Source organism: Electrona antarctica, assembly GCF_951216825.1.
Source record: "Electrona antarctica genome assembly, chromosome: 9".
Classification (NCBI taxonomy): domain Eukaryota; kingdom Metazoa; phylum Chordata; class Actinopteri; order Myctophiformes; family Myctophidae; genus Electrona; species Electrona antarctica.
Genome location: NC_136790.1, coordinates 40,848,561 through 40,873,560, shown reverse-complemented (window position 1 = coordinate 40,873,560; position 25,000 = coordinate 40,848,561). Strand labels below are relative to the sequence as shown.

The following is a 25,000-nucleotide window of genomic DNA, read 5'->3' as shown; positions in this document are numbered from 1 at the left end:
GCGAAAAAAGTGTATCAGGACATCCCTACTTTTAACATCTTACTAAGCTGGGATGACCAGATCTTATGCATGTCATTGCAGGCTGAACAGGCCATACCCTTCCTATTTTGAAAGTCCTTTTGGGAAGAAGATATATATGAACCCAAATACTAGTCATCAACCCGTTTCAGAGGAGTGTTGTTAAGTGTTTTTATAATGTGGTAAACACACACACACACACACACACACACACACACACACACACACACACACACGCACGCACGCACGCACGCACGCACGCACGCACGCACGCACGCACGCGCACGCACGCACGCGCACGCACGCACGCGCGAGCGCGCGCGCACAATGTTGTAGCTCTGTGTTGTTTTTATACTTTGTGACACTGTATAGTATCTTACCCCTCTGAGCTTCCATCTGTCAGGGGAGGAGAGGAGAGGGAAAGATGTCTTCTTTTTGACCGATGGCCTGAGAGAGAGAGAGAGAGAGAGAGAGAGAGAGAGAGAGAGAGAGAGAGAGAGAGAGAGAGAGAGAGAGAGAGAGAGAGTTAAAGCTTAAATCGAGTAAATCGTCAAGTTAACCAATCTTTATGATTATATTTTAACAACAAAACTAGCAGCAATCTGCAGTGTTTGCAGATTGTCTCTCTACTCTTCCATTGAAAGATTTTGTGATGCTATTTACTGGTTGACAATGTCAGTAAAGTTCTTTGCAGTAGATGACACACTTGAAGTGAAGCTTTCCATATGGCTATAGTTGGTGCTATAGTAGTCTCTCGAGTCAGACTGTTTCCATCATACTATTCATACAGTCTGGAGCACGGCCGGAAGCTCTGAAAGCTATTTGGGGGTGAAGCGGATGTGGCGTCTCTTCCCCGCTTCCGTTTTGTCAAATTGTAAATCATCACAATTTTATATAAATCAAATATAAATAAAAAATAATTGAAGCCTATATTAGAAGCTTATCAGAAATACGAATTGAGCCTGGGCCGTGGCTCAGCGGTCCAGGCACCTTGGCTGGTAATCCAGTCTGGCAGTGCGCCGCGGGTTCGACTCCCGATCTTGACGGCCTTCACTGCATGTCTTCCCCCCATCTCTCTCCCCATTTCCTGTCAGCCTACTGTCTGTCCCTCCATGAAAAATATAAAATAAAGGCAAAAGCCACAAAAAAAAACATTTAGAGAAATTCGAATTGAAAAAAATAAAATGTAAAGATATTTTTAAAATATATTTTCGTGAATTCATCTTGCACGGCTGTCAGAATAAGCCTGTGTAAGATATCATCCCCATGCATTAAATCTAAATGGATGCTCCTCAGAGATAGCATTTGGCTATACCTACTTCTGACACTGTGTTATGTTGTTAGAAGACTGCACGTGACTCTGACGGTATCTGAAACGTGCCTAAATGTATTCACTGCTGTTGACGTGAATGTGTTATTATCAGTTATTACTGCCAACAGTTCCTTGTCTGTCCTGTGGTCTGATTGTCATATCTACTTGTAGGCTTTCATGCAAACATTTACAGTAACACCACAGCGGCCAGCCTGGCCAGAGCCAGAGCTAGGGCTAGAGTTTTGGGGCCTGTGAAGGCTCTAGAAACTGTGTGTGTGTGTGTGTGTGTGTGTGTGTGTGTGTGTGTGTGCGTGCGTGCGTGCGTGCGTGCGTGCGTGCGTGCGTGCGCGCATGCGTGCGTGCGTGCGTGCGTGCGTGCGTGTGTGACTGTGTGTGACTGTGTGTGTGTGTGTGTGTGTATCTGTCTTACCCCTCTGAGCTTCCATCAGTCAAGGGAGGAGAAGAGAGAGAAAGATGTCGTCTTTTCGACTGACGGCCTGAGAGAGAGAGAGAGAGAGAGAGGGAGAAAGAGAAGCAAATTAAAGCAGAAATCTAGGGGATCCCCAGCTAAATGATTGACCCTTTCGGCTCCATTTGGTTCCATTTGTACACTCTCAGTTATTGGGGTCAAACTGAGGGTCCTTGAAATTAAAATGTTTGATAACCACAGTGCTAGAGCACGCAGCCCATCTAGTGGTCAGTAATGGTCAGTACATTGAAATTACAATAGCGGAACAAGAGGATAAGACACACTACAAAGAGAGACTTTTGAAGAGTTTGTCTCTGTTATAGATGGTTTCATCCAAATGCTTTCTTGTTGCTTTCTTGTTCCAAATGCTTTCTTGTTCTTGTTGTCAGCTGTTGGTTGATTCATACCTGAAGTAAAACAAGATATAGGACTAGGCAAAAAAGCGGTGAGGCAGGTCATGCTGGCAAAAAGCATTGTTATTTTCTTAACCCACCATAGGAACCAGCGCACAATATTCCCTGCATGTTTCTGTATTTATATGCAGAAATATAATGGTTTTCGTTGGAGCAGATGTGGCTGCTGGGCCATTATCTGCATAACATGTGGCACACACATGCTACAAAGACACTCCACGGGTAAAACCCAGCACTGACCTACTCTGACCTCTATCGACCTTCATAGCCTCACTTAACTATCTGCGAAGAGAAAAGCCTCTTCACAAACCAATGCAGTGTGTCTATAGGGAAACAGTCGTACGGCGTCGGCGGTACTTCCGCAAAATTCCGCTACTTCCGTAAAAGACATTCAACCGGATAGATCTTGCCCAGCGTGCCACCGTCATCAGAATGAGCTTTATTCACCCAGTATGTTCACAAACAAGGAGTTACATTACTCTCACATTAGTCTTTTCGAGACAGACTGTTGACTCAATTCAAAGGAAAAGATGGCACTGTTTTTCCTTTATTTGCCGATGCTCTCACATAGATGAGGAAAGAAAACTATAGCAGATCAAAAGGCTATATGAAAGTACAAATACATATGACTATAGTGTCAAACCAGATGTAAAACTTACGGTATGGTTACGGTATGTATCATATTGCCCAAACCAGTTACAAATATAGCAAAAATAGGCTACTGCTATGTAACAGGTATTGTCCCTATTATAAACTATATATACACTTGGTCTTGGTAAGTGCATGACTGCAAAAAACAATAACAAGGAGGCAGGGTTAGCTAACTGAAATGTGCATTTCACTAAATACACTGCAATTCAAAGCATGACCATCCACAACAGCATACTAATTCATGCTAGCCAATTTGGGATCCAAAGCCTGAATTATCTTTGCTATCTTTTTGCAAGCATTCCTCAGGTCCCTCACTGCAGCACATGGAATGGGGCAAGTTACTAAAATGTTTAGCCGAAACCAACATTTGCATTAGGTTACCGCTGGAGAAGGGTATGTTGGGTTTTAAAGAGAAACACTGAGAAAACTGTTGCGCCTTTCGTCGTCCTTTTTCTTTCCAAACTTAACTACGGTAGCGGTGGTCTCAAAAACATAAGGGAAACTTTGACAGGAAAAGACTCGCTCACCGTATAGAATATAGTATATAAACTCCTTAAACTGAGACTTAGAAAAATATTTCTTCTTTATTTTAACATGCTCAAAGTGCTCGTGCTCAAAGTGCAATTTAAAAAGCAAACGTTTCGGTCATATAGCACTGACGAAGGTCCTAGGACCGAAACGTTTGCTTTTTAAATTGCACTTTGAGCACGAGCACTTTGAGCATGTTAAAATAAAGAAGAAATATTTTTCTAAGTCTCAGTTTAAGGAGTTTTACTTCTATATTCTATACGGTGAGCGAGTCTTTTCCTGTCAAAGTTTCCCTTGGGTTTTAAAGAGAGGCACTTACATCTCATGTAAGTGCCTCTGTGTGCATGTACTCAAAGGATAAATGAAAGTAGGAGAAATGTTTCTCAGAGGGTTTTAGTTACCAGGTTGGGTTTTGAATTAAGCACCAAAAGTGTGAGATATGATTATGTGAGTTATGCTTTCAACCCTCATCTGCAGGCCATGGTCTGAATGTTCTTCTTGAACGTTTGCAGGAAGTTTATGTATGCTGGCCTCTGTCTAAGGACAGTCCAGCACAGCTCCCCAGTCCAGCACAGCTCCCCTCCATGTCTGTGAAACATGACTGGAACAACCTATCCAAATGTCCCTCTACAATCGGCTTGATAACGTATGAGCTCTCTCAATGGCCCTCATTCACCAAATGTGTGTTACTGTATGATCAGATTTGATCGTAAGGCCCCAGTAAAGCCTAGAGCCCTAGACTACTGTATGTTTGTAGAAACAAACATAGTCTTGTTTCCATAAGACATCATCACATGGCAAGCATCACAAGAGAAAGATGGATGGAGGTAGACAATGTGCATGAGAGAGAGGGAGGAAGACAGTAGAGATGTACAACTGTTAATCACACGCTGCACTACTTTCATGGCTGTGGTCAGAAATATGACTGTGAGTGTGTAGTGTGTACATCGCTAATATTGTTAGGGGGCGTGCCTCCTGGAGATTTCTGCTCAGTACACCTTTCTAGTTGTGGGCTCGAGTAGCGAGCCCACAATACTGACAATAGTTCTCTAAAGTCTATTTTTGAGGGGTGCCAGCACCTCGTATGCCTAGCTTTGTGTGTTTGTGTAATAATAGCGATGATTTGATTGGCTGAGCAAAATACGTATTGAGGATAAAAAGTGAGGATAAAAGTGAAGATGGAAAAGTGAGGACGCAAATTGTGACTGGCCAGAGGCATGCGCATGCATAAAGTGAGTGGCAAATTGAGTGTCAAAGTGAGTTTAACGTCGTTTAACGTTGTTCAATGCAGTCAGATAGAACTTTTCTGTTTGGGTGTATGGGCTGTCAAGGCCAGAAAGTACTTTTGTCCACTCAGTAGGCGTTAACTGCATAACTTCCAGCTATGATGATGTCACGTGCATACCCACTATTGCAACTCTTTATTCCTGCCCTCTTTATTCCTGTCCCGTTTTCATTGGCTACTGGGCTGTGACATCATGTGGATCAATGCATCATCATCATCAATATAGCGATCTACTGGAGACCACACTGTTTCTTCAGGAACAGTATTCTCTAGTTATTATGTTTATCCAGCTTTTGGTTACTAGTGTCCAAAACTGTCCCCAAACTTCGTCTTAAACAAACATTAAATTCCCATTGACAATGAATGGAGAATTTTACGTCAGTGTATGAGCAAATAGTGTCATTTTTTATAGTGTCTATTTTACGTCATGATGTCTGTCTGTCTGTCTGTCTGTCTGTCTGTCTCTCTCACACAATTTACAATTTACAACTCTCTCTCTCTTATATCGATGTGACAAGGCAAACCATTCACTGACTTCCTGTATGACCATGACTCATCATGACATCATCATCAACACTAGCCCAGATCCCTAGGGTGAAATGAGAGAAAGATATCATCCACCTAGCCTCAGTGGACTAGCATACGACAGATATCATCCACCTAGCCTCAGTGGACTTGCATACGACAGTCAGATCACAATCTTAAAAACACTTAATTACGTCAAGAGGAATTCAATTACTCCCAACGCATGGTGCATATGCAATCGTTTATGGGATGAGTAGTTCCGTCTACCTTTAAAATGTACAGTCTTGTACCTTTTTTTTGCCATTTCCCATTTCTGTTTAAGAACGACAACCTCAAGTTCTATGGCCATGATTCATCAGGTCACTGGTTGGCTGAATCAAGCCAACCAGTGACCTGATGAATCATGACCTGATGAACCTGATGAAGCATAGCAGAAGCTTGCCAAGTTTCCATATGCGTAACAGATTGGGACATTCGGTAGGCCAATCAGACAGGCAATAACATAAATCCCGGAAAAGACACTCTGTGATTGGCCAGTAGTCACTTGAGTGGCAGCGATGCAGAGTGCCTTCCTCACTTCCGTTTGACTTCCGCCTAACGCTGGAGACAACGAACTGCAGGGGCTAATGAGGAATTTATTTTTTATATATCTATGGTCAAGGGCTTCTGCCAGAAATATGGGGAGGGGATGGAGAGGAGCCAGCTCGATAGCATGGCTGGCTAGTTATTAGACTAATCCACACCTCCCGGGTTTGAATCCTGCTTGCGCCACTATTTTTTGTGCCAACCGCAAACAGCTTTTGTTTTGCTGATAAAGTTTTAGACTGTGGCCGGTTAAGACTGAGGCAACGGAGTCCAACATACAAGACTCACCCATGGCTTCCACGTGCGGTGCACCTCAAGGGGACTATAGCCTACTGACTTGGGCTGCTGGATGCAAGGGCCAAGAACCCCTGTTATGTCTCGCAGATTATCACAGATATAGTTGGCAGCTGATTTCACCCGTGCCAGCAGTGTGCACAAGACATTTGGCCTTGATTAGTTCAGTAATTGCAAGATTAGCTACGGAGTACGGACACACAGACAATGGACAAACATATAATGTAGAATAGATCATCTTCTAGTCTGCTCAGCCCCTAGGTGCCACGCCATAAAAAGCAAATCATACCCATGTTCAACACGGAATTAAAGTGTTACTATGAACTGAATGTCCAATACATCTGCATCTGAGGATAATGAATTAAATTGCCGCCCGATCAGCGTCCTGGAAGGAGGGGGTCCCCCTCTTTTGTTATAATTCCTGAGGTTTCTTTCCTTTTCCCATCTTGTTTTGGGAAATGGAGGTTTATGGGGGTCTATGGACTGGGAGGAAGTACAGTTTTGTTGAACTGGGTCTCTAGAAGACCACCTTCAACAAAACTATTATTATAGTTAATATTAAATTAAATTATTAAAACCTTTTGAATGACACCTACGCCCATCGCCTGGATACGCATAATTTTAGTTCATACCCCGACACCTCATCTACAACCTCAAATACGGAAAGAAAGACTGAACAATTTGGACTCACCCATCCCATCTTCCTATTCCACCCCAATTTATAGATGATTATAGCCTATTTCCCACTACTTTAATTCATTAATGAGCTGCACTCCTTCTCCTCTAGATCCACTCTCCATCAGAGAGAAAAACTGGAATTAAATCATCTCTCACACTATTGGTTCCACACCGCTTCTGTGAACCCATAATAATAATCAACTCCAAGAAGCACAATATTGACATGACAAGGCAAACCATGCACTGAATTCCTGTATATGACCATTCCTGTATAGGCATAGCATGACCATGACACATTTATTCAGGCCATTCCATTCCTTATGTATAGCCATGCTTCTGTGGTCTACAGGCTTGGCATCCACACTTAATCATTGATCACCGGTTATCTCAAGCCTACCACAGTCCAACAACATCCAAAAAGCCCATGCATTCCTCTGTTTCTGAAGCTCTTTTGAGACGTTGCTCCCACCGTGAGTCTCATGTTCCTGGATTCCACCCCACGACCCTCCATTAGGACCTCTCTGTCATTCATTACGTCAGTCTGCACTCTGCAGACAATCACAACAAATAGTCACTGTATTCTGTTGAGGTGCAGTCTTTGTTAGTTCATTTACCAATTACTTGTGGTTGTTACTGCCTGGTCTATATGATCCTTGTACTGCAGTGGATCTAAGATGTATTTTAGCCTACTAGAACTACTCGTTTTGGCTGATTGTAATTATCCTGATCTAGGATGTGAACTGGAGAAACTGGAGAAATTCTATTCACATCACATCTCATTATTGTCATTATTTTCCAGTAGAACAAGAGCAGCATTCCTCACCTCACTCTGTGTGTGTGTGTGTGTGTGTGTGTGTGTGTGTGTGTGTGTGTGTGTGTGTGTGTGTGTGTGTGTGTGTGTGTGTGTGTGTGTGTGTGCAACCGTGTGTGTGTGCAACCGTGTGTGTGTGTAACTGTGTGTGTGTGTGTGTGTGTGTGTGTGTGTGTGTGTGTGTGTGTGTGTGTGTGTGTGTGCGTGTGTGTGTGTGTGTGTGTGTGTGTTCAGTCAGTCGACTGGCTCATAAACTGGTTTCTCTCCCTCCCTCTCTCTCCATTCTCCTTTGTCAGGAGGACTTGCGCCGTCATATAACGTCTCTCTAGACTAGAGCCTAGAGGCAAAGTTATTTAGGTTTAGCAGTCACTTGGTAATATATACATTTAACAACGAATAGCTGCAGAATTATTCAAATGTATTTGAAAATAGCACACAGTGCAACGTTGTTGCTATGGTGGACATCCTTCTCCTGTCACAACAGCTCACATAATAATGTCATATATGGGAGTCTTTCGGCATTAGTCATATGTTTTTAAACTGTCTATCGGTGTGAATTGTGTAGCCTATCACTCAGTGTGTCATTCCTTAATGATTCACGGACTGTTATCGAAACATTTCCCAGTAGCCTATTTCCGAAATAAAAGTGTAAATGTGCCTGAGTGCCTTATCCTCCTCCAACATGCACAGACCTGACCTCACGTTTATAAACAAACATGTTACATGTGCAGTAAGCCTACATAACACTTGATCTCACTGAAGTGTGTATTTAGGCAGTAATGATATTGTAATATAGGAAACACCATTTCCTACATTAAAAAGTATTCTCTTACCCTGAAACTTGCTCTCCGTCATCACCTGTTGATTCATTGTTATTCCAGCATAGGCTACAATCTCGTCAAGTAACTTGTCTTAAACCGAACTTTAAAGTGGCGCAGCCGCTCCGCTCGCATGTATTATTCATTCACGACAATATTTCCACAATAATTCCACTGTAAATGTCTCAGTCGGTAGTTTCTGGACACTCAACTGCTTTGGACAAGTCGGCAACTAGTGTGTTGTGGTTGGGTTGAGCCATTTGAACTCCATCAACCTCATGTTGTTCCAACGCGTTGACGCTTCACAGCACATACACTGAAGACTAGCACCGCCCGAATGTAGGATGTGTCCGTGTGTGTGTGTGTGTGTGTGTGTGTGTGTGTGTGTGTGTCACAGTGTGTGTGTGTGTGTGTGTGTGTGTGTGTGTGTGTTTAAAAGCGAGATGAACTAAAAGTCATCATGTCAGCTTGATGAAGATAGCACGAACGCGCACACACACACACACACACACACACACACACACACACACACACACACACACACAGTCACACACACACGCACGCACACACGGTACACACGAACACACAGAGATAGTCTGGCCTTGATCCATTCTTTGCCATTTATTTTAGCTTACTATTAGTTTTCAACTTAAGTGTGAGTGAGTTATAAGATCCCATGTCAGATTTAGGGGTGGAAATTAAAGTTGTGACGTTTGTGCGAGCGTTTTCTTTTTATTCTGTATAATTGTTAGTCGCTCAGCACCTGCCCAAATTTATTTTGGGGGTATATACCATTGCTCTCAATGGACATTACAGTTTCCTATATATTCTTTTCAAAAGCAGAATCCTGAAACACAAGTATTTGTACAAAATGTACTTGTGTGGGCCTGTGGCTGTGGGGAAGTGGGATATTATCTTAAAGTAGTATTTATTTATGTTTTACGAGTGTTTAAAAAAATCCCATAGCCTACCCTGCAGGTTGCACATGTGTTCACTACTTATGTACATATAACAACCATAACGATGACCAGTGGGAAGACATGCCCCTCCAGTAGTTATGCAATACCTTGTTGTACCCGTAGAACCCACTATCAGAGTAAAATGGACACAGACAGATATCTCATATGGGCAACATTGTTATTTCTAGACAACCACCGACCCAAGGCCCCCGACTTCTACATTTTTAAACGCGATACATTTTACTTAAAAAAATAAAGCTTGTTGTGTTGACGACTTGGTCAAATAAGAAATTAAACCGTTTTTCATTGCAGGATGTTTATTTAACTCCCCACTTTATGATACTGCAAAACAGTACATTTATATCAAATATAGAAACAAGAATCATATACAGAAAAATAAATCCTCTAACTTTACAAAACTGAAAAATAGAGAGAAGTCAAATGTACAAATATAAAACGTGTAATCTCCCTTAAAAAAAGAAAAGAAAAAATGACTAAAACCTCAACAACAACAAAAACTTGATATGGCATTACTTTATAATGGACCGTGGTTAATGTACAGTATGTTGATGTGTCAGCTATGCACCATAAGAGCTCATAAATAGAAAAACAGTAAAAACACTGAACGTATGTTGAGTGTTTTGGAATAAATGTTGAATATATTGAAAATGTGTGGGATGCCGTTAGCATGAGTACCATACAACTGTATCATCATGGAGTGTTGGGTACTAATCCCACCCCCTCTCTGTTACCGTCTCCCTCCACTGTACCATCTATTAAAGTAGAAACCCACTCTCTGTTACCGTCTCCCTCCACTGTACCATCTATAAAAGTAGAAAAATAGTCTATTAAAAAAAAATAACTACACATGGATTTTATATATGTCAGCATTTCTCTTCCATTCACTCTGTCAATGAAGGAAAACCTCTTTTGCACTAGCCCACAATGAAATATTATACTGGCCTCCTAGATAGTCTAGGCTTGTAGAATTTCCCTCTTTGATCAATCCCCTACTATAGCTAGAAAACTCTACTGCAGCTAGAAAAGCTCTGTAATACAGCTAGTATTTATTGATTTATTTACTATAGCTAAAACTTTGGAAAGCGACTTCTTTAAGTTCATAAACTAAGAATAAAGTGTCCAAGGTTATTGTAATAATATGGATTCTGTTTTTAGTGGATTTGCCCTTTAATGAAATTCGACTACCGATATCAATGTTATTTATTCAAACATTAGTGGTCAACTGTATAGTATAGTATTGCATAGTATAGTAATCATTGCTATATGGTGTTTGTTCCTGATCTCTCCAAATGTTTTGTAAAAACATTTTCAGGTCAGGATACCGTTATCCAATCAGGATAGAGGGAACCCAACTAAGATAATTTATCAGCTTCAACGTTATAGTATTCCAGTTCTCTCTCCTGATTGGATGAAATTATAGTATCCCGACATGAAAATGTATTTTGTTTACTAAAGAACTGGAGGGGGGGGGGGGACGACGGGGACACCCCTGTTACTGAACCAACACTCAGCACCAATAATTGCTGCTAGAATGCGGAATCGGAATATAGAGCTAGTTAACACTTATTTTAACAAGAAAACATCTACTAATATCTATATAATACCTTTATCAACCAGCGTGTTGGGCAATTCTACTGCCCAACAAGTTGCCTGGGCATTGCTTTAATCCCACAGTATCACCTGTTTCGTCTCACTCTGTTGTGTAACTGGAAACATTGTCCAGCTGCATGGTCACAATCAAAGTGCTTCACTGCACGGTGGTTTTTTCACTACTGTTGCTAAGCCTCATATTTCTTGGTTACACGCCGGCATTCAGACACACCGCCATTCAGACTCTTCCACATGACTAACCCTGTCCCTAACCCTAACCGAACGCGGACGCCACGTAGTTACTTGGAATGGCGGTGCATTGGAATGTCACTCTGTCCCCATGTTTCATTCAGTACATGATTTCTTCAGTAATAAATTAGTAAACACACACACACACACACAAACATAACTATGCCTTCCTAATACAATTGGTATGTAGGGACAAAGGAAAGGATGATGAATAGAAGTAAATAGTTACAGAATACAAACCAATGAGCCAGTCATACTGTACCATATAACCCACACAGTCAGTCAGTCTTTGGTGTGTGTGTGTGAGTGAGTGAGTGAGTGAGTGAGTGTGTGTGTGTGTGTGTGTGTGTGTGTGTGTGTGTGTGTGTGTGTGTGTGTGTGTGTGTGTGTGTGTGTGTGTGTGTGTGTGTGTGTTCCTTCGTGTCCCACATGGTGGCATCCTGCCCATTTCTTTATGGGAGTTTGAGTTTGAGGACATCACCACTTCTCTTAGTCACTCTAGAACATAGTGATCACCGTCAGTAACTGTGTCCCGTACGCCACACGTGTTACCTCCACCAAGAAGATAATGTTTTTGTCTGTCTGACTATTAGCAGGATATCTCGAGCAGTTATGCCTGGCTTTGCCTTGGTGGAAAAGTGGGGCCAAGAAATTACTGATGCACTTTCCATGCCCATTTGCCAAAAGAGGGTGTGACAGTGCGCAGCAGACAAACTTGCCACGTGCTATTTGAGTACATTTATTAGTCTTCATGTCCTGTTTCCTTGACGACTGAATAACAACCACTCCAAAACAATGATTCCACTTCCTAGACACAGTTTCCAATCCGATGACATCAATGCCTCTTCATGGTGTTGCTACTCGGGAGTAGTAGGTAGGTAGGGTTACAGTGGTGCCACAGGTGTAAGTCTGTCTCCGTGCTGTAGGGGGAGCTGGTGATGCATTTCAGCTTTACACACAGTGGCCGCTCTGCAGTGCAGTGAACCAACAGCAGGGGGTTCCTCATCACCTAACAGACAAACACACACACACACACACACACACACACACACACACACACACACACACACACACACACACACACACACACACACACAAAGAAACATAATACAGTTTTAGCTTCACTGATGTTCCATTGGTTAATATGTGGTTGGTTAAATTGTACATACTGTAAGTTGTAGAAGCACTATACAACCAAACAGCATTCAGCCTTACCCAGGCCAGAGGAAGACGATTCGCTGTCAGCCAAGGAGGAGGAGTCCGCCTGGTCATGAGAAAGCCCCTCCATCAAGGGAATGGACAACTCAGAGGATGGCACCGATGAATCATATATCCCCGAGTCCCTGGGGGGAGGGGCCTCCATAGGGGAGGAGGGGTCTCCTGATTGGAGAAGGGGTGGAGGTGGGGAGGGGCGCAGGGAGGAGCCACAGACTGCATCCTGGATGGAGGGAGCAGAGGAGGAGGATTCTCTGAAGGCAAACCCAGGACTGGACCTGCTAGGATCAGAACAACAAGGAAGATATCAGGCTGAGAACAAAGTGAAGACAAACTGCTAGGATGAGATATTTATATTGGAATATTTTGAAAAAAGTATAATATCTCTGTTGTCGGGAAGAAGCCACCTAACTCCAAAATGTTCATTTTTCAGGAAATTAAACATTACATTTTTTCAGGAAATGAAAAAACAAAGTAATATGTGTCATGAGCAAATCAGTATTTTCGTCCTAAAGGGCCATTCAAACGGGAAGGATCAACGAGAGGTCTGCTACAGGTCTTCTCAAGAGGGGCGTGACAACACAAGCGTAATAAAAAAGCTAAACAGAATCCAGATGTGGTGAGTCGCGGGCGTGTGCACGAAACGAGCATGCATGCGCACAACAAATTCACGGGACCCCGCTCATGTAAATACGCTTGTGTTGTCGCACCGCGACTTCTCCGTGCAAAAACGAAGGTCTCATTGAAAATGAACTATAGGCGCGTTATATCGCTTCACATTTGAAAGGCCCTTAACAAACATTAAATGCCATTGACAATGAATGGAGAATTTACATCAAGTGTCTGAGCAAATTGGTATTTCCCTACACAAAGATTAAATTCCCATTGACAATGAATGGATGATGTACGATGATAAGAGCGCCCCTCACTTCACACAGGTGTGATGTTTGTAACCAACAAATGGAATTAGGTGGTTTCCTCCAGACAGTGACGATATTAAAAAAAATCACACCCGTGTGAAGTGAGGGGTGCTCTTATGGAGCTCCATTCATTGTCAATTGCTCGTCTACATAGGATGTAAATTCTCCATTCATTGTCAATGGCATTTAATGTTTGTGTTAGGACAAGAATCTACACTATAGTTGAATATAGGAGGCGCTAGCGCCCCTCAAAATGTGCTTAAAGATGACCAATTTGAACTAACCCTAAATAATGAAACAATTAATTAGAAACATGATTACCTTGTACTGGCTGCAGGTGCAGATGTAGAACAGTGAGGCATGCTGGGACTTGGACATCCACTGCCACAGCTCAGACTGGTACCCAGGCCGACACCAGTACTCGACCCGGGGGTCAGGACAAGAGCGTTTTTTCTCAACACTCCTCCATCTCCTCCCAGTGACGCACTCCTCACCACCACCTCGTTCAACACCAACCCAGACTTCAACCTCTCCTTAGCAGGAGATGACGAGGAGGAGGAGGAGGAGGTGGTTTTTGGAAGAGAGTCTGGGGATTGTGGTGACGGTGGTGAAGAGGAGGAGGTAGAGGGCCCTCCCTCTGCAGGAGGAGTGTGTTTGTTGAACCAGTGTGGGTTGTGTGCCATGTGCTGGTGCATGTTGCATATGGAGACGTACAGAGATCGTCCTGATCGGCTCCTGAAGTAGTTTCTCCTGGAGACGTTGACCGGCTGGGACTCCCTGTCTGACAAACTGCTCTGACTGGAGTGGAGACGACTGAACAACTGGGGCAACTGGTCCATTAATTTAAACCTAAGGAGATGAATACGGGCATTATTAGGAGAAGTAATAGCAGGGTTTCCCTTACTATAGTGTATATGCATGAAGGTGTGGCTGGCCTTGATTTCTTCTTTGTGCTTTTTCTGTCTTTATTGATAGTTAATGATGAAAGATGGCTCTGACCATCATAATGTCTTTATAAATTAAATGGCATGTTGGAGTGGAGTATGACGACGCACAGAAGATCTGAAATGTTTACTCTAGTCTAGTGCATTCATTTATGAAAAAAAAGAAAAAAAGCACAAAAAAATTGAAATATGAGGATACAAGGCCAATCTGTGCCATCACTAGTTGTTGATGTGTGACTGACTGATTTGTGACTGGTTATATGCACAATTCATATATAAACTAGACAGATATTCTCCTGCTCATTACTGTGCACAAATATACCATATATATATATATACATAAATCTTCGTGTTTGAGCACAAAATGCATTTTGAGAACCCCAAAATCCCTCCACCTTCAGGTTCTGGCTAAGGGACACTGAATAGCACTAGTGATAGTAGGAAAGGCCAAGTGGTAGTAATACAGTACTAGTGGTGGCATATAGTAGTAATAGTACAAGTTATACTAGTAATAGTAGTTATAGTAATAATACTCATACTATAGTGACCAATCGGATTTCAATAATACGGTCATATTAATGGCATTAGTAGCAGCATTAACCATTATTCATTACTGTAATAACTCTACCTGGTTGCCAGGCTGAGTACTGTAGGAACATCGTTCTCTGTGGAGTAATCAAAGTAAACCGCCATGTAGCGACTCAGTTCATGGGCCCCGCCCCCTTCACTTTGCCTGGCCAATCGCAGCTTCTCCGCAATCATTGCCACTGCGACAATGAACAGGTCATTTCCCGTTCCAGCGTTTGGAGAGACGCTGCTGGCGTTGCTGCGGCGGCTCACGGGAGTCTTCCCCCGACGGTTCTTCTTCTCCACATAGTACCTGGAAGAGTCAGAGAACAATACAGAAACACGTATGAAGTGCTAAAGAATAGATAGAATAGTGATTATGGGGGTGCACAAAAAAGGCATGAGCACACACAGAGGTGAGGTGTAGCATGTATCTGTCTGTAGTAGGTGGGAGGTCTGGCAATTTAAGTATAGGGGAGAAATAACATAACTCATATTTTAGTGTTAATGTGTGCATACGCTCTAGTCTGACTGAACCAGTGCTTCTCAACTTTTTGAGTGGTGCAAACCACTCCAACAACTGGCTTTGTACCCGTGTACCCGTGTACCTGTGTTTGTTTGTACCAAAAAAACGAGCATGTTTGCTATGGTTAGTGTGTGACGTCACTGACATAGCTGATCAGACTATATAAGACCTTGCACCACTCAGTTCACATGGGTGTGATTTTTTATAAATGAGCGAAAATAGCAAATCTACAGCGTGTTGCTTCGCATAACATTGTGAGCTTGCGGATCTGCAATTTTCAGTACTTCTTAAACATTTTTAAAAATTGTCTATGAAATTGATTATAATTATTATTATTTTTATGAAATACTTTTGAAATATATATACTTTTTTTTGAATGGAGGAAATGGAGGAGACAAAAGCGGATATTTACTCATGACCCATAAAAATGGAGAGTAGGACACGTACCGTAGTCCTTTAGAACAGACAGTGATGATGTAGTTGGATTCATCCAGCCTTCTGCTGAGCCAACACATCTGGCCTTCTTTACACATCTCTAGATGCTCCCACAAGTCCAACACAACCTGATGATATATAGCACAATTAATATTATATTACACATACATGTGTCTGTCCATTGTCCATCTACAAAGCATACAACAATGCAGGAGTAGTCAGTCAAGCAATTAGGAGATACCAATCTATATGTAATATCACCAAAGCAACACTAAAGAGACGCTTGCACGCCAACACACAACAACACCACTAGATGGTGTCAGAGAGTCACATTTCAATTGTCCACAAGTAGGAATCAGTGAACAACCTCACTAACAAGTACATTTGACAACATTGTTGCTTTCACGTGCGCGCGCACACACACACACACACACACACACACACACACACACACACACACACACACACACACACACACACACACACACACACACACACACACACACACACACACACACACACACACACACACACACACACACACACACACACAGTAGAGTCCTGCAAGCCCGTTGGGACCCGACCAGGCCGGGCTTGGGCCGCTCCTGTACTTGACCAACAGGCCTAAGGCTGGGCTTGGACTAACGTGGGGGTTTATTAATTATGTGCAGTGAATTTCACCCAGCCTGGACCATTGTGGTCATGTCTGAGCATATCAGCTTGCTTCTGCAGCAGCGCAGCATGCTGCGTAGTCACATGACACACACACACACACACACACACACACACACACACACACACACACACACACACACACACACACACACACACACACACACACACACACACACACACACACACACACACACACACACACACACACACACACACACACACACACACACACACACTACAGCACAACGGGTAGGAGAAGTTGCCGATCGGAGATAAGCTCCACAAGCGGTCACAAAAACTGCAGGAGAATTATCACTTTAACAAAGGATCCAGTTGGTTTTACACAGTGCAGAAAATGTAAGTGTTCCTTGTGGGTTTGTTTTTATTAGCCTGAGAGCAGAGACAGACAGACAAGACAGTGCAGCTGCTGCTATGCTGCGCGCACCAGTGAAAATACGGGCTAGAAAAGGTGTTCGGCCTTTGGGACGGGCTCTGGCTGTACCATAACGGGCTGGACCGGGCCTGGGCTGAACTCCACGGACCCGGGGCAGGCTAGTGCCCACATCTTGGGCCCATGCAGGACTCTAACACACACACACACACACACACACACACACACACACACACACACACACACACACACACACACACACACACACACACACACACACACACACACACACACACACACACACACACACACACACACACACACACACACACACTCTTCTGACCTCACAACCACAGAAGTCTTGGAGGAAGTAGGCAAAGCTCTGGATGACAGCCGTGTGTTTGGGTCCGTCTCTGTTGGAGTAACAAACCATCACTTTGGGGCGGGGCCATGGACGTTCCGCCCCCAGCGCTGCACTGTGACTGGATGACTCGCTGCTCTCCTCGTCCAATTGGCTGTAGATGTTTTCTAAGAGAAAGGAAGAGTATAAGGCGAGAAGAGCAAATGCAAAGCAAACGTAAAGTCAAACGTAAATGACATGTTTTTGGCCACCGACAGCCATCTCATAATTAGGTCCACGGACCCCCAAGAAGCATATATTTGAGCTATGAACTTGTATATCTGCTATTTTTGAATAGCCAGCCAAAATCTAAAATGACACAGATGCTTTCCTGGTTTTAACGGGTTAAAACAAGATGATTTCCATTTATCAATATATGTTACCTTGCTGTTTCTTGCGACACATGACCGTAAAGAGTGTAGCGAAGGCAGACAGGAGGACCAGAGGAACAGTGATAGCCATGGCCCTGATGGGCCCTGCCCAGGGGGAGTGCACTGGAACACAACACAAACACATAGTTGGAACAACAACGCACCCACAAGGCTTTGAAAACAGACGACCTACAAGCTCACAACTCATTCGCGACGCCTTGTGAGCTGGTTGGTCTGCCGTTTTTGATGTGCGATGAAGGCTTTAGTCTGGCTTCTTAAACTAACACACACATTTGGATAACTAATTACTGTCGCAAACCCAAGGGAAATATATTGGCGTATAAAACTAACTGTGGAATAAAGCACATACGGCTGGACTGTGGTATAACTATAAAGCGCACAGAATCAAACACACCTAAAACGTACATACTCAGCAATGAGACAGACTAGCACACATCTGTGCATAATGTGTGTGCATGTATGTGTGTCTCACCTTGGCTGACGTGGTACTGAGTTTGTCTCCTAGTGATGTTATTGTCATCTCTCAGCTGAGAGAGAGAGGGGGGGGGGGTAAATAGGTTTGTTATCTACTGTACACTGCTATGGTCAACATGATATGTTTTTACAGAACGACTTAAAATTGTTTGGTGTAATTCCATGTCAACAAGTTCATAACATGCAGAGTAGCATCTAGCTATTTACAAAGAGCATCATGATTCCTTTTTCAAGGCACCGATTGCAATTGTCACATACTTGTATCAATGATTAACTGTTGCCAAGCCGGATAACTTCCATGAATTAAAAATGCATTGTACACAGTACACACCTGATTAATCTGTTCTCATTAGCTTGGTCATAGAGAATTAACGTACCCCCATGTGGCATATCTCAGCCAGCCAATCAGAATGACATATTTGCACTATAGGTAGTCCGGGTAGCTCAGTCGGTAGAGCTCTCGCCTTTGGACCACGAGTTCATGGATTCGATCCCCGGGCATCGCCACCTCAGTGTATGAGTAGCACGGCTTGGGTGTGGAAAGTCGTGCGGTAAGTACTGGGAGGGGTCTAGCGCATTGTAACGGGGGACAGACTCCCGTGTGTTACCGGCTGTGCGGCTGATACCAACAATAAACCGTTCCCGACCTACTTTAGTGTAGGTAGGTATTTTTAAGTGCCCTCTTATACTACATGTAAACTACATGTAATAGAGAGGCCTAACATTAATATACTATAGTAATAATGAGTTAGTGTTGTTAGTAGTTAGTTGGAGGGGGGCGTTGTACCTCAATAGCGTACGTCCCTGGAGACACGTCCTGTAGAACACAGGTGGTTCTGTACACGTTCAACTCCTGAACATTAAAAACAACCAGACATACATACATACAGTAGTGAGGACATGTTCACAAAGTTCTTCCATCTGCCACCACCCTTTTTATTTTATTGTACTATTATATATATATACACGCACGCACGCACGCACGCACGCACGCACGCACGCACGCACGCACGCACGCACGCACGCACGCACGCACGCACGCACGCACGCACGCACGCACGCACGCACGCGCGCACGCACGCACACACACACACACACACACACACACACACACACACAATGTTACGTGTGCACACGTAAGGAAGAAAAAACACACCAAATGAAAAGAAAACTAGAAAAAGTGCCCCTCGAGGCACAGGTCTCCACCAGGACAGGTCAGGTTGTGGCCTCCTGGTGGCGCTATAATAAGCCAATGTGAAAAGGGTGCTATTTCTTCTTATGCCTTGGATGGCAATTGGATGATTTGAGGCATTTTGTTCCAAAAATGTGTTTTGCAAAAATCCACCTGTTGATGGCGCTATAACAGGCCAATGTGAAAAGGGTGGGATATATTCCTCAGCCTAGTAGGAACGTCTGTGAAAGATTTCACGTAAATTGCACGCTGCGTTCATGATTTGAGGCTTTTTGTTCAAAACGGGACAATCCTGCAAACTTTGAAAGCCAATGTTAGCGAATCAGGATGGAATATGAAATATCGGACAGATCTGTCTTGAGCACATGACTATAGAGATACTGTGTAACGATTTGCGGGATTTTTGGACAAAATATAGAGGAGTAATATCATAAAATGTGTTTTACAAAAATCGGCCTCCTGGTGGCGCTATAACAGGCCGTTCATCGTTGGCATCTAGGGAGTGTGTGTGCAAAGTTTGGCATCGACCGGTTAACGGTGCCGGAGATTAGCTGTACACAGACGGACGGACGGACGGATGGACACACACACACACACGGACGGACACACACACACACACACACACACACGGACGGACGGAGTGCAAAACATATACTCTCTCCCCATGCCTTCGTCCTGGTGGAGACAATAAAGGAAAGCGGTAGAGAAAGAATAAGGTGAGCGAAGTAATGAAAAAGTGACTGACCGGTTTACAGGGCTGGGCTCTGAAGACCGCTTCCTGTCTGAGTTTGTAAAACAGGAAGTAGATGGAGACGCCAAAGGTCGCAGGGGCGTGGTCAAACATCACATTTAAGCTGGAACCCAACTGAGACACATTCAGACTTCTGGGCCTCCAGACTACACACACACACACACACACACACACACACACACACAAATTGTTTGTTTGTCAGGACAGCTATTACATGCATGTATTCATGGTTTTGTGTGTTTACAAGTTTTGTTTAATTTCTTACATGGTTTACACACAACGTTGTCTGGACCCAGCAGTACCTCGCAAGCTGTAGGGCGCACACACACACACACACACACACACACACACACACACACACACACACACACACACACACACACACACACACACACACACACACACACACACACACACACACACAGTTAGAACAGTAACCATCGGTGAATAAACCATTTATTACATTCATTAAAAAATTATTAAAAACATGGAAACAAGACTATTTTTAGTTCATGTCAAAGTTTAGCTGGACTCAATCCATCCATCTCCAGTCAGTAAACGATTCAGTCAGTGCATTTTTAGACTTACAGTTTGTTCTGAGGAACGACGGAGGAAAGAAACTGTCGTTCATAAAGGTTGGAAAAGGAACGACGCGGACCATGTAGTCTGTGTCAAAGAGCAGTCCTGAGAACAGCTGACTGCTCAGCTTCTGAAAAAACAAACAAACATATGAATCAAGTAGTCTGTCTCAGCTGTCTATCTCAAATGCGTGTATTTTTTCCGCACTGACATTGAGGCAAACCACTCCCTCAATGGCTGTGATTGACATTTTACGTAGTAAAGGAATATGTTGTCACCGCCAAACTGCACAAAGTACTTGACAATTACAAGCACATTAGGCTAGATAGTGGGCTAGGTGCTAGATACATAAGACTGTCTGCAAGCAGGCGCACATCACTTCCACCCAGCCAAAGGGAGGACAGTGTAACCAATGAAAATGATCTGGGCGTCAATTTGCTGTATTTCTGTCAGTGCAAAACACATGCGCGTGTCTCAAACAGCAAACCTGAGAAGAGCAGACTGCTCAGGTTCTAAACAGACACACAATAACATCTTATACCGATTTTAACTATGACCTTATTGATATCAACTCTATAGTCTTACTGGGTCTGTACTGATATTAACTCTATGGTCTTAGTGTGTATGATATAATAATTAGCCATAATACTTACAGTGTTTCTGTAGGAGAAGTTGAGTTGACGTGGGTCTTTGAGGACGAGGTGTTGACACTGTTTACCTTCTGGATCCTTATCTTCCAAATAGATTCTGAAACCTTTCACGTGCTCTATACCTGACAGAGAGACAAAAAGAGAGAGGTTTCGTATACATGTAGGCTATTTTCTTAGTTCTTTAGCAATGTGTAACATCAGAATGACCTTCAATATATATTTTTCAACATGTGTTGCATTATTGAAAAGGATTTGTTGGTTGTTCAACTGGCACCCATAATATGGGCCAAACCATACCAAACTAGTTAACCACATAAACAACATCCTGACAATGTGACAAGAAATGAGTTCATATAGCATTTCTCTCTCTCCTACCACCTAACTCCACTTGAGCTGGATTTGGGTGGAAGTGGTGATAATACTGTATAATGACACATGCAAGTATCTGACAATATATATAGTCAGATAAGTCACAATACCAACTTTGATGAGGCAGTATTGCTTTGTTTTAAACATAATATGGTTTTCTTCATTTCCTGAAAATATAACATTTTGGAGTGCCGTCATTGAGGGGGCAGAAAACAGAGCTTGAGCGCTGGCCATGCAGTGCTGGAGAGTGCAAGCTGGAGTTTTAAATACATTGTTTACAAATGAGAGTTGCACAAATATCAGCAATTTTAGTTATGTGTGCAACATGACAACTGTTTTAAAGTATTGTACAATGACAACTAAAGTCTCTGTAATGTTAGTTATACTATTACTAAAAAAACGATCTAAAATAAAGTGATTTAAGATGATTAAAGCTGGGCTGTTGCCTTTCATTCATTGAAGTGACTGAAAGGCAGCATTCTCGTGGGCAGTATTCTCGCGATACTGCCCGCTCAGAAACTGAGAGGCAGCATTGCAGAAACTCTTATTTTACTCTTTCGAGACGTCAATATAATTATATCGTTTGCAAATCAGAAAATAAGGTATCAGAAAATAACCTGTGACATGTCTTCTTTCATTTGTCTGCATGGATTTTTTTTTTTTTACAAAGGTCACAGTCATTAAAAAAATGATCACGTTCATGCCTTGTCTACTCGACTCCCATAGAGTTCAGTGCATAACGTGAACTTCTGGTGCAGGGACTATTGTGACTATTCAGCTCCCCATAGCCACCCGGAGTGGACTGGCCCAATGAAGTGAACGGAGTTGTCGCAACTCTCTTATCTAAATGCCGTTGGGTGGTGCTAAGAGTTAGCACTGCTAACACTTTGAAGGCAACAATTTATTCTCTTCTCTTCCATTTCCCCTTTTCCACCCCTCTTCCCCTCCCTCCTTCAGTGTCCTCTATTATCAGCTCTTCCTTTGCCCCTGAAAGAGTTCAAACTCATCCCTAGTTCCCTACCGTATAATTATCGCGCACGCACGCACGCACGCACGCACGCACGCACGCACGCACGCACACACAGGAATGTTTCCTATTATTTGTGCGGGGACTCAGGGAGTAAGGGAAGATGAAGGATATATGAAATTCTATACCTCTACTAACTTCTCCGATACCATCACTACATCACAGAGAGAGAAAGGTGAGGAAGAGAAGGCGGGGTGTCGGGGTCAGAAGAGAAAGAAAGCATGAGAGATAAAGAGGTGAGGGGAAAAGGGGGAGGAGGTGAGAGAGAGAGAAAAGAGAGAGAGAGAACGACAGGGAGAAGAGGGAGAGAAAGCCGTAGAACTGGTTTTCCTGTAGTCTGTATGGAGGCAGATTGATCAAATACCACAGACAGAAAGAGTCTCAGTCTCTCCTTCATTCACTACCCTTTTCCTCTTCATCTGCGTGCGTGCGTGCGTGCGTGCGTGCGTGCGTGCGTGCGTGCGTGCGTGCGTGCGTGCGTGCATATATATATATAGAGATATAGAGATATAGAGATATAGAGATATATATATATAGAAAGAAAGAGAGAGAGAGAGAGAGAGAGAGAGAGAGAGAGAGAGAAAGAGAGATCACTGAGTCTCTCTCTTTCAGTGACAGTCACACAGAGGACAACAGCTTGTATTGTATTATAGCGACTCAGAGAGTGAGAGGGGGGAGGTTCATCTTACAGTTTAGTAAAAGAGCAGGAAGGAAAGATCAAAAAAAAGAAACACGTGACACTTTATACTTTGCACACACAGTGAGCGCACACGCACACACGCGCAGTGAGCGCACATGCACACACGCGCAGTGCGTGCACACACGCACACGCACACACACACACACACGCACACACACACACACACACACACACACACACACACACACACACACACACACACACACACACACACACACACACACAGTCACACACCCCTTCAGGGTAATCTACTGATCTGAAAACGTTGACTCTATGGGTGGATATAGTGCACAGTAGTAGTATGTATTGTACATCACACTATTATATCAGGGTCAAAACACTCCCACATCTTTATCCTAAACTTAACCACACCAAAACCATGATAACTTGCCTTAACCACACCAAAACCATGATAACTTGCCTTAACCACACCAAAACCATGGTAACTTGCCTTAACCACACCAAAACCATGATAACTTGCCTTAACCACACCAAAACCATGATAACTTGCCTTAACCACACCAAAACCATGATAACTTGCCTTAACCACACCAAAACCATGATAACTTGCCTTAACCACACCAAAAACATGATAACTTGCCTTAACCACACTCATAACCACATAACCTTGTAATGACCAGAGCCATAGAGTAAGACAGAGTTACGACAACCCCGTAGTCTCCGTTCACTTCATGGGGCCAGTCCAATGGCGGCTTTTCTACATAGACTTCTATTGGCGAAGAGCATAGCAAACAGTGACATGTCCTGAACCGGAAGTTGGCAGAAATGCATTGGACTCAGGCAACAGCCCAGCTTTAAAGATCTTAAATCCCTTTATTTTAGATTGTTTTTTAGACAGTAATAGTACAACATAAACATTACAGAGACTTTAGTTGTCACTGTACAATACTTTAAAACAGTTGTCATGTTGCACACATGCCTAAAATTGCTCTTATTTGCACCGCCCTCGTTGAAAACCATGTATTTCCAACTCCAGCTTGTCCCAGTTCAGGCTGCATGAACAGCGCTCGAGCGCTCAGTTTTCTGCCCCCTCAATGTCGTAACTCTATGGCTCTGGTAATGACAACGTCCCATAACCACATCAAACCAATGACTTACCTCGACTACACCAAACCCCATGCATGGACTTTGTGTGGTTAAGGTAAATCGTGTGTGTGGTCTGGTTACGATAAGACATATGATTCTTAACCAGAACAAACTCATGACTTACCTTAACCACACCAAACCCATAACAAAACGTAACCACACCAAATCCATAACTATAACTGAACAACTAAATGAATTAATTACTGTTATGATTGTAATTTTTGTTTTGTTTGTTTTGTTATTGTATTTGTGTTCTGTACATCTATTATGTTTGTGTTTTTTCTGGACATTTTATTAACAAGAGAGCTATAACTGTAATGTTTTATATAATTGAAAAAAATAAAATCAATACATCAATCAATCAATAAATATATTGTTTAGAAAATAATAATAATGAATTACCCTGTTTCTTTCCCAAGCAGCAATTGAGAGACAAAACAGGAAAGGGCGCACACCATGCAGTGTTGGTGAGGTGCTGGC

At 43.0% G+C, this 25,000-nt stretch overlaps 3 protein-coding genes across 3 annotated transcripts in view; 1 reads left to right on the top strand and 2 right to left on the bottom strand.

Annotated features, from left to right (window-relative positions):
- The window catches only part of LOC306929817 (rho guanine nucleotide exchange factor 3-like), a 33,445-nt gene extending 24,764 nt beyond the window's left edge, over positions 1-8,681 (bottom strand). The window contains exons 1-3 of the mRNA XM_079510533.1: positions 8,403-8,681; positions 1,761-1,827; positions 399-465 (exon numbers count right to left, since the gene is read on the bottom strand). Of these exons, the coding sequence (XP_079366659.1) occupies positions 399-465; positions 1,761-1,827; positions 8,403-8,439 (171 nt within the window). The 5' untranslated portion in view covers positions 8,440-8,681. The remainder of the gene's footprint in view (positions 1-398; positions 466-1,760; positions 1,828-8,402) is intronic.
- cplane2 (ciliogenesis and planar polarity effector 2) overlaps positions 1-25,000 on the top strand; it is a 395,788-nt gene that overhangs the window by 40,068 nt on the left and 330,720 nt on the right. The window lies entirely within an intron of this gene.
- il17rd (interleukin 17 receptor D) overlaps positions 11,621-25,000 on the bottom strand; it is a 36,429-nt gene continuing 23,049 nt past the window's right edge. Inside the window, exons 4-16 of the mRNA XM_079510736.1 lie at positions 21,321-21,439; positions 20,677-20,797; positions 20,354-20,398; positions 20,083-20,234; positions 18,933-18,998; positions 18,144-18,198; positions 17,663-17,773; positions 17,223-17,407; positions 15,826-15,941; positions 14,914-15,165; positions 13,663-14,190; positions 12,422-12,702; positions 11,621-12,215 (exon numbers count right to left, since the gene is read on the bottom strand). Coding sequence (XP_079366862.1) covers positions 12,091-12,215; positions 12,422-12,702; positions 13,663-14,190; positions 14,914-15,165; positions 15,826-15,941; positions 17,223-17,407; positions 17,663-17,773; positions 18,144-18,198; positions 18,933-18,998; positions 20,083-20,234; positions 20,354-20,398; positions 20,677-20,797; positions 21,321-21,439 — 2,156 coding nt within the window. The 3' untranslated portion in view covers positions 11,621-12,090. The remainder of the gene's footprint in view (positions 12,216-12,421; positions 12,703-13,662; positions 14,191-14,913; positions 15,166-15,825; positions 15,942-17,222; positions 17,408-17,662; positions 17,774-18,143; positions 18,199-18,932; positions 18,999-20,082; positions 20,235-20,353; positions 20,399-20,676; positions 20,798-21,320; positions 21,440-25,000) is intronic.